Source organism: Carassius auratus, chromosome 48, assembly GCF_003368295.1.
Source record: "Carassius auratus strain Wakin chromosome 48, ASM336829v1, whole genome shotgun sequence".
Taxonomy (NCBI): domain Eukaryota; kingdom Metazoa; phylum Chordata; class Actinopteri; order Cypriniformes; family Cyprinidae; genus Carassius; species Carassius auratus.
Window position 1 is genome coordinate 1,965,791 of NC_039290.1, and position 11,208 is coordinate 1,976,998.

The following is an 11,208-nucleotide window of genomic DNA, read 5'->3' on the forward strand; positions in this document are numbered from 1 at the left end:
TTTTAACACCGATGCTGAGTCCAACTGCGACCCCTACTTTTGACAGGACAAACAAATTGGAGGTGCACTACAAACTCTGGGTCATGGTTAAGTTAGTTTCATGGGTGTCAATCAATTCTGTTACATTCACCCAAAGTACAGCTGAACCACCTGTCCTTCACAGTGCTGCAGAGATGCGATGCTGTATGAACTATAACTAGCTGTTGTTCTATCTATCTATCTATCTATCTATCTATCTATCTATCTATCTATCTATCTATCATGTAACGATTGCATAATCTATTTATTTATCCTTTTTATTTATTGCCTTAAAAGGTAGCCGTTTAAGTGGCCGGTTTATTATCTGGCCACAATGTTAACAGCAGAACTCTCAGTACACATATTTAGTCATAATAGATGTCAGTTCATCCTTGCTTTTAAAATTAGCACACTATTAGCTCAGTGAAAATCAATTCTAAACGAAACATTTATATGAGTATGCCTAAATGGGACCACAAAATATTGCTGGATCAAAGGTTAATTATTAGTCTATTCGTACACTAGATAATTTTAGATTTAAAAAGAGACAGACTTTATTGATCCTTTATTGATGCATGATCCAGGATCATGCAGATGCATGAGCTTCCTGTTTTTAAAAGAAAGGCCTTCTAAAGATGTCTGTATTATGTATATATGCATGTATGTGACAGTGCTATTTATTATTGTTTCAATCTCTGTGCCTATAGATGATATACATTGTTGAATCGACTAACCCTTGCTTATATAATGAAAGAAACCAAGCAGGTGTGGATTTGTTGTCCTTTAGAGCTGACAAGCCATCAGAGTCAAATAGATTTAGAGTCACATGCAGTAAATACAGTACTTAGCACATTCAATCAGACTGTTTAATTCATATACCAGAGATGGATATGATGGAAAAATTGCCATTTATAGACATGCTGGAGCACTACCAACATCTAGCACAATGAAGTCATGTTCTCTCCAGTATTTTACTGAAGCATGCTGCATTAGGTCATGTTTATTTTACAGTCAGAAACTGAAATTCAGATATTGCAAAATTCAGCTGCACAGCACAGGCCCTATCTGTCTCATATTGTTCTGTTAGAGTACGGATATATTGATCTTTATAGAACATCTTTGGTATAATATATCACATTTTTTTCTCTGTACTTCCTGATCATACCCCATTGATAAGATTAATGACTTCTTCCCAGCTTTCACCAGGATTAGTTTGAACAGAAAAGGTTTGGAGGGAGCCTGACTAAGCATATCTTTAAAAGCTGATTGGTTCACCAAGGGTAACTGTTGGGTGGGCCAACATTACTGTCTTTGCCATTGGCCTGATGCTGTGTGTCTATCTGCCTCCTCCATGACTGAGATAATCCTCTTCTATACCTTCACAGCTGTGAAAAAAATGATTGAAGGGAAAAAGCATGCACTACCAAAAAGCAACACAGTCTCAAAAGCATTATTTTAGTTTTTCAAAGCTAAATATTTTACATAGACTGTAGTAGATCAGAATGATGAACTTAAACTTTAATTCAAAATGTTGTTTATATTGCATTAATGCTGCTATGTTAAGCAGGAAAGATTATAGAAAGCATAATATTGCAAATAATCATTTATTACCTTGTTTATATATTATTAAATCCAGGAAGCTGTTTTTTCAGAACAGATAGATTGTAAATCATAAGCACATCAGAATAGACAGTAGTGTATTCTTTGGTGTCCACAAGGGGGTGTGATGCACTTAGTAAAAGCCAGCCTGTTTATCCCTGTTTAGCACATAGCTGTTGATTTTGGACTCTGGAAATTGACCACAATTAGTCAGTAGACATGGTAAACTGTTTTATCAACTCATTTCTGTTTAGAGCTTCTAAATGACCAACTAAAGGATGTAATGTAAAATGCTAATTGGTCACAAATTGAAATGTTTATTAATTTGAGAACTGACATGATATGTTCAAATCTAGAGAGAATACAACTCTATGTGTTTGGTGTGGATCAATTCTAAGCAGATCAGGCTTATTTTGCAACACAATCTATGATAACTTTAAGTGAAATAAGATTACAACAACTGTATCAGTCTCTGTTTGGCATAACAAATAATCAGTGCTTCACGAACATACAGTTTAACATGAAATATATATATTATGAATCCAAAAGTATAAAAATAAATATTTATTACTCTTTGAAATATTTTCTTGTAAAACAAACATAAAAATACATGTTTACATTTTGAATCCCATAATTGTCCATATGGTGATTATTCAATATTTTTTAAGTTACATTGAATATTTCACATAAAGTATATGCATAATTGCAACCCATTTACAAATTCTAAAAGTATGAAATAATTTCAACTGGACATTATATGTGGTGAATAATTATACCAGTTATACTGTAGTGCCTTTTTGGTCAGTAGTTATATTTTTAAAGAGCTATAATTTATTTTGCATTTGACATTATGTTTGCATATTCTCTGTCTTGACCTTCAGTAAAACCTCTGAGGGTCAAGAAATATCCGCCCTAATGTGTGCAAAAGCCTTGCATACCAGTAAACCTCCTTTTGTTGCAAAAAAAGGTGTTCATTATCCGTTTCCACTTTGACCTCTGGGAAAATCTTGTATATGCTGAAAGAACTATTGTGCATCACATTTGTGAGGAAGGTATGATCTGTGGAACAGATATTAGGAACCATGGCACTACTTTTAACCACCACACTTTGTGAGTTCTCTTCCATTACTGTCTGGAAAAAGCAAAAAAGAACACGGAAAGGCCAAAATGCCCAGTGTGCAAGTCTGTGATCCTCAAAAGAAGCATAGTTGGATACCAGCACGCCATCCACAAACAAGTTCCCATGATCTGTCAAAGGAGCGTAAACCCCCATTCTCTCCTCCAGTGAAACTGAGACCACTTTAGATGGATGAAGTCCTCTGTTGTCCCCAGTAGTAAGTATATAGTCCCCAATCCTAATGTTTTTGGCAAACATAGCTTCATACTCATTGTGGTGCAGTTTGAGATTGGGAGCCGCAAAGATGAGGTGATTGGGAGTAAGTGCAATTTGTTTCCCATTTTCAGTGGTAAAAATAAAGAAAGTGGTTGTTCTCTCTTTATCTAGATGTAAAAAGAGAAGTACCTGACTGAGAACAATTTCACCTGAATCAGACAAGGAAAGCACCTTCTCACCAGGCCGCAAACACAACATAGGTTTTTGCGCGCCTTCAGCCATTGTCACAAGTCCAGATCCTGAAAAGCAGCCACCTTTTTCTACAGCTACAGAATGATCTGGAAAGATTTTGAGGTGGAACGAGTTATCAGCTTCAACTTAAAATCAAGTTAAAGGGATTGTTCACCCAAAAATGGAAATTATGTCATCATTTACTTACCCTCCCTACATGAAAAGAACCTATATGAGGATATATGCGCATATATGAAACCTATATGCAGTTTATATGCACATATATGCTACATATATACAGCATATTTGCACATATATGATAATGTATATGCTGCATATATGCGTATATATGCCACACAATGGTGTCAGTCAGAGCAAGAAGTACCAGTAAGGTACAAAAGTTTTCCTTGTGTTAAGTCAAAGTCTTTAATTTCTCTTTGAGTTTCTGTTTTGGGGTGCTTTTGTTTTGCATTCTATTATTGTGTAATCGGTTTATTGTGCCATTTATAGATGATTTTGAATGGTTGGGAGATGTGAAAGCGACTCTCTGTAACGTATTGACTTTAGTATATATAACTAGGGCTGAAACAATTAGTCGACATTATCGACAATGTCAATGATTAAACAAATTGTCAGCAAATGTTTTTGAGTAGTGGTTTGATCTCTTATCTACCTAATGTGAGAGCCTGCAATAATGCGGTTTGACCAGTGTGGCGCTGTAGTGCAAGACCGTATTACAGCCTGATTCAGTTCAAAAGAAGAAGACAGTGCTTCAGTTGACCTGAGAACATCTCGGTTACGTATGTAACCTTGGTTCCCTGATGCTGCAATGAATAACGCCAGTTTATTAGCCAATAGCGCTCAGCATGCATATATATGGCATACATACGTATGGGCGGTGCTTAGTGCTATTGGCCAATAAACTGGCGTTATTCATTGCAGCATCAGGGAACCAAGGTTACATACGTAACCGAGATGTTATTTCATGAGATTATACACTATGCGAAGAAAGCGCTATCGAAGGTACGGAACGGCCAGCATCGCAGCATCTCGTTCCCTATTCAGGGAACCAAGGTTACATACGTAACCAAGATGTTCCCTTTCATAGGTTCACTTCAATGCTGCGATGACGTCATCGCTTTGGGAACAATATACCATAACGCCTGACGTACCAAAGATAGCTGGAAGCCCGAGGAAAGAGTCTGCTCAAGCGGAAGAGACCCGGGAGCAATATAATATAGGACTATGTACATATAATATAGGAAAACGGCCAATTTTATATATATCACTTATATTAAAAACCTAAATCAAAACCAATATTAAAACATATATGTTTATATAGGTTATTTCCATGTGGGTCATTCGTTTTTGTATATCCACTGTAAGTCATTGGACACCACTGACTTTCAATGTATGGACATTTTTTAAAGCATGTTCTTTTTTGTTTCTCATACAGTTTTGGAACTTCATGACAGTGAGTAAATGATGACAGAAGTTTTATGTGAAGGTAAACTATCCCTTTAAGAGCTGCATCACAAGATATAAATGAGGAATAACTATGAAAAAGAAAGATTTACAAGCTTACCGGCTTTGACAGAGCAGTGCACATGGTACTTGGATTCATAGTGCACCCAGTCAAATCCAGCCTCAACTGCCAACTGTGCAAGTAGTCCATATTTTTTTGTGTCCCTGTCTGAGGTGGTGATGTCAACCGCACGGCCCTCATAATGCAAAGAACCAGGAGGGTGATGGCCATCTTCATCCCAGGCTTCTGTCACTCGCAGTCGAACTCCAGGCCACTGGTTCATTACTGCTATTGCCAGTTTATTGAGGCAGTCCTTACAGCGCTGTGGAACAGAAAGAGCAAATAAAAACATCATACAGGTGATACAGAAGGACTAAATATATATTTTTCTAAATCTTTATTTAAAAGGATAAGACACTTAAAATTATGTCTCACCTTATGTTATTCTAAACCTGTGACCTTCGTTCTTCTGTGGAACATAAAAGATATTCTGAAGAATGTTCCATAAACAGCAATGAACCCCATTGACTTTCACTGACATGACTAACATTTTTTTAAATATCTTCTTCTGTGTTCCACAGAGTAAAGAAGGTAGTGCAGGTTTAAAACTTCTTAAATGAAGAATATTCATTTTTAGATGAATTTTCACTTCAACTGTGAAATTTTCACCGAAACCAATGTGTGCCAGGTGTGCTAATGCTGAAAGCACAGCAAATACCATGACATTTCAGAATCCTTTGTCAGAATTTGCCCCCGGTAGACATCAGCCATTTTTCTCCAGATCTGCAAAAGGCCATTTCCACCCCCAACATCTAACAATATGAACAAAGCTACTTTAACTCATTTCCAGCATTCTTTGGACACTTCAGCATGGTCACAGAATAAAGCCAAGGTCAATTCCTTTTTTTTTTTTCTTCACACGATTGGAAAGTTTTCACACAGTCTTTTGAATGGCCCCGTGTCAACCTTGAGACTTTGAAACACAGAATTTAGACTTCCCATATGCATTCTCCAAATTCTGTGTCTCTCTACACCTCACGTAATGGAGAATCTGTTAAAAAATAGTTTTATTTGTCAGTGAAAATAATATTATGTGACCCATGGTCGTGATTGAGAGGGTATGGGAAAAGGCGAGAGAGCAAGACAGGGTCGAAAAGCCAATTAGAGCAAGAAGAAAGCAAAGACCAGTCTGAGCGAGAAGGCAGATGGATGGAATGTTTAGATGTCTACTTGGGAATGTGACAGCAAGAGTGAGAAATCAAGAGGAGAAGAAAAACAAACCAGGGAGATTTTTCTCGCACTGCTGTTGGACAGAGGCGATTCATTGTGAAAACTACAATAGAGGCTTTTCCAGTGGTGCCATTACTTCAACAGACGAGAATTCTGCACAGGCGATCCCATACCAGAGGCTTGAAAAGATGCACAAAGGATAGCTTTCAGAGTTGGGCAACGAGAGGGCACATACACATACACCAACTTGAAGCACTTTCATAAGGGTCCTCACAGTTAACTAGATGCCAATCTATGCCAACGTATTATAAGTGATATCAAGCTTATCAGTAATATCTCAAAATGACCAGTGATACCATAACAGATTAGGTCATGCCAAAGAAAACAATGTCTATTTCCATTAACTTATTCAAAAGAAAAATTCCATCATATTGCTTTTAGGAATTGAGATTTGAATGGCTTCTATTTATTTAAGGTTTAAAAATAATATTTAGTATACTCTGTTTTCTTCACAATGTTATCTGCCTTACCTACCTTCATGTTTATACAAGGGAACACACACACACACACACACACACACACACTCCCAGGCTAAGGAAGCAGAGGTGATCATTTTATAACTCACTAACAAAAAACTTGGTTAAAGATTAAATGGTGTTGTGGCAGTTCAGACAGTCTTATTGTCCCGGTGTTACATTGCCTAGGGAACATGGTAACACGGGTAAACATTCTATCAACATCGTGAGATTGTGACAGTTAAACTTTCTTCTTGGAGTAGTTCAAATTTTGCAGGGCTTCTACATTCGCAGCTTTACAGTTGTATACATAAAAAAAATATTATAATAATTCAGACAATCAAACAGCTGAATTACAGGAATAACAAAACCCCTTTATTTTCAAGCAGTGTTTAACTGTGCATGAAGTATGTCAAGGATGAATGAGAGAGATGAAAGGATCACCCGTTGCATCTGGGTCATTCCATGAAATCTGTTCCTTTTCCATTTTGATTTGAAATTAGATTTTAAACATTACATGAGACAAACAAAGTCACTGATAAAGTGCTTTTTGCTAATTGTATAAATTCTAAAATCGCTACGTACGCATTTGATAGGATACAGATAAGCCTTTTAAAAAGTAACAGGTTTGACAGTAACAATTCCCTATTCATTTAGCGATTACTAGCATTGTGCAAAAGATTATGACACAACAAAGTGTTCATGAGAAGGATTATTAAATGCTGTTAGATGTACAAATATCTAGTTTAAAAAAACTGTATACTGTACATAACTATAGTCAGATCCCTACCACAAGGTTAAGTAAATAAACAATAAAAAAACCAGGCTTAAAAAATCACATTCTGAAAAATGATAATGTCGTAATGACATATGCAGTCACTTTAATAAAGAAGTGTATTAAATTAAATTTAAATTTATGCATTTAGCAGACACTTTTGTCCAAAGTGACTTACAGTGCATTCAGGCTAACATTTTTTATCTAACATGGTATTAAGGGTAAGACTTGGCACATAACGTTAAATAATTATTCTAATAAATTCTAATAATAATATATTTTTTAATTACCAACTAAATAATTTACATTTATTATATATAAAATAATATTATTCATATAGGCTATAATTAATAATATATGAATGTAAGAATCGAATGATATAATTTATATATATAATGGATTAAATCTATTAAAAGAGATTAAAATATAGTTTAGCCATTGTTCACATCTGTTTATGAGACACACACACACACACACACACACAAAAAAAACCCTACTGTGGAGTGACCCATCTGTAAAATGGGACGCAGGTGATTCTGTTAGACACTGGTTTCTTTTACCTTGGTCATGAACCGGTCAGCTTTGGTATGTTCCTCGTCTTTGAAGTCAATGTCAGTGTTATAGTTGCACACGAGCTCATTGAAGCGTTCCGAGCTGCGCGTTATCCTGCCCTCCGCTCTTCCGCTCGCCCCCAGGTTGTTCTCAGAGACACCTGGCACGAACTGCTTGTAAGACAATTGAATCAACTTGCGTTGCCTATGGCGAGTGCCGTGACCCGGACCCGGTCCGCATCCCTCCACCGCAAGCCATGAATAAAGACACGCAGTCAGCAGGCCGAGCCTCGCCAGCCTTAACCAAGGAGCCAGCGTCATTGACGCGCGTAAAGTGTGACAAGGGATCAGCGAGCCGCGAACCCTGCAGCGCGAGCGTCTCTCCCAGCACCTCGTGGCATTTCGTTAACACTTCTGACTTTTTCCATGACCATATCACGGTGTTGAATTAAAATGGGCACTGGTGGGGACTGGACTCGTGAATCATTGACCAAGGTGTAATGGTTTCCAGATGAAACTGATTATTTAGAACTTCACATCAATGCCTCCGACATCCAGCCATGGTGAGTGTATAAACCTGAACAGTCTTCCATATAATTAGCATATAATACTTCCGAGCAGAGATGGATTAATCGCATCCTCGTTCTCGTTTGTAGATACTGACATAGCAACAGGTGCTTCATCCCATCATCCCACTCCACCTTGGACAGCTCCGCGCGAAACTGCGTTTTCTCCAATAAGGTTGACAGCGCGCCTCTCTGCAGATCCTGCCTGATAGTCGCGCTCTAACATAATTTCATTCCTTTCCTGTCTGAGTGCCCTGATTCTGTTTCACCATGTGTTTGCTCCCGCTTTTAACCGTTGCGCTCGGACCATTAAATATTTGAGACCGGACAAAGATCGCCCTCCCATCCTGCGCGCGCTCCGGAACAGTAGCGCACACGCCTCCTCGCGCGCGTTTCCAGTCAAGCAGTTCTGAAGTCATTAAAATGTATTGCAACGAGTGGGGGCTACTTTGCTGTGGGCTGTATTTAACAGCATATTTATTTTTTCTAAGAGAGTTTTTCAACACCAATGCTAGGGGAAAAAAACATTTATGGAAACAAACGCTTGTCCTTTACAAAAAAATTATAACTTGTGACAACTAGCCCCGGTCTCATCTCCTAGGAAAGTGCTTCATTCTATTCATTCACTCAATCAGCTTGTAGTGTATTTAGATGCAGGTAAGGGTCATTGACATGAAACATCTTCCCGCTCAGAGATAACGGTGTAATTTTTGTGACTTATTCATTTCTCACTCTTTGTTTTTCTCCCAAAGCATAAGACACTGGCTGACACATGCACCTTGTGCCAAGAAGACCTCTGGGCTGTTAACACCCATGTTTTATCAGCTTCATAATTATAAACCACCTCAGAACAATAGCTCAAAATTAGAAGACAATACAAATATCTCAAGTCAATATGGCAATGTGAGCACGAGGAAGAAAAATAAAGAGCAGCAAAATATCAAACTGGTTTCTGCTGACCTACGTAATATGCATCCAGACCTTTGGCATCTCAGACAATTTATTCACACACAGAGATAATGCATTCAAAGGTTAAGGCTCTTAGGAAATCTGTCAACCTTTTAAACAACAATTTCAGTAATTTTCCTTCATAATATATCTTTGATTCAGAATGAATTGAAATTATACTTTTTAAATTACTGTTTTTCATTGGAGGCTCAGAGCAATAGACAAAAGCAGATAAAGTATGATATTGTTGTGTTCAACTAGTTATTGCAACATGTTAGAATAAATCAAAGATCCATCCTGATCATGCAATAGATCATATTTTATGTACTTCTAATAAAATCTGAGGTACAGATCTGTGGTTCAATCACATGTCCCAGACACCACAAATAACAAATGTGGGGAAAAGCTTAATCACAAGTATAAATGCTTTCAAGAGCACAATCAGTGATACTGACATTCAGCCAAGGGGAAATACAGAAAATAGCTGCCATTAAACATTAAAGGATGCAGATGACAATACAAATAAACACAACAGTTTCAAAATAATTGTTATTAGTATTTCTGCATCCCCCCACCCCCTAGCCTCTTTAATGACTTCACTCCCCCACTTCAGGATGGGAGTATATCGAACAGTAAATGGCTGAGTTTCCTGAGCAGCCACAGCACAGAAAATGAGACCTTTCCTGCCAGAGTTACTCTGGCCCTCGTTTTCCGGTTACAGATTAATTGTGACTACACCTGGCCTTTTAATAGTAAAGCGCCATAGAGCTCATGCTACCTTACTTGACATCGGCAAAATTAGATGATGCGTCATTCGCAAAGCCCTCGATTCCAAAATTACTCTGAATAGTCAGCTGATCTTTGGGGGTGATGGTGTTCAATCAGTCATGTCAGACGTTAAAGAGCATGTTTATGTAAGACGGGCCTGTAAATAAGGCTGAGGCACTTAGATTTAGTAGGAAAATGCTGACTAGACACTAATCTGCATATGTTTCTGTAGACAAAAGCTATTAGGGTTGCCAAGAAGAGTCAAGGAGCTGACACCCATTATAACCCACCACCATCGGTCAATTCTGTCTCTCACCCTGTTATCAGTGCAGGAAGAGGCAGAGAGGTGTGTCGGACTGTGCTATGCTAAAACCACATGATTTCTGGCTTCTGCACCAACATATGGCTTCAAAAGCTGCCCCTTACCTTAAATAACATGCTTATCGCAGTCCAGAGCAATGTGACAGGGGATCATGGATAAACAGGATGATCTGTCAAAGGTGTACATAGATACAGCACGCTGCATTATGTCCTGGTTTAGATGACACATCATGCGCCGTCTATATATGCATGCTCCATGCTTTTCTAAGAGACTGAAATTTGCCTATATATAACAGTTCTTGCGATACAACAACCATTACAAAACAATAACAGATCAGGGTGGAACTTCCTGACCAGAAACAAATAGGTTTGAAGAGAAGAGAATACAGTATCTTGCAGATAATGTACTGTACTTGCTATCATGCTGACCAGGTTTAAAACAGAAGTGCACAACTAACTCAACCAGGAAAACAAAAGATAACACAGGACAACTTCTTGTCTTGCTTTTTTTTTTTAAATGTGAATGTCACTTTCAGGGCTCTGTACTGTAAAAACCCTGTGTTTAGAATGTCTAGAAATAACAGCAGGTGACTGTCTTTAAAAGTGAGTCATTGAATCATTCACTCAATCAGTACATTCAAAACACAGATTGATTCAAATGACTTGTGTCTTATGCCACAAATATACTATAGTGGCACTATGTGGTGCCGAATTCTGCAACTATGCAAACTTATGAGTGGATCATTGAATCATTCACTCAAATGATTCATCGAAATACTGATTAATAAGTAACGAAATACCTTTACTGCATGTTGTTCAGAAACACGT

General features: G+C 37.8%; 1 protein-coding gene across 1 annotated transcript; it reads right to left on the minus strand.

Moving 5' to 3' along the window:
* Positions 1 to 332: 332 nt before the first annotated feature.
* On the minus strand, positions 333 to 8,443 carry LOC113065482 (desert hedgehog protein A-like). Its single transcript, XM_026236743.1, has 3 exons — positions 7,787 to 8,443; positions 4,767 to 5,028; positions 333 to 3,288 (listed from the first exon to the last, which is right to left on the minus strand). The coding sequence occupies exons 1-3, from the start codon at positions 8,096 to 8,098 to the stop codon at positions 2,495 to 2,497; spliced, it is 1,368 nt and encodes a 455-aa protein (XP_026092528.1). The 5' UTR covers positions 8,099 to 8,443; the 3' UTR covers positions 333 to 2,494.
* Between the last annotated feature and the right edge of the window lie 2,765 nt (positions 8,444 to 11,208).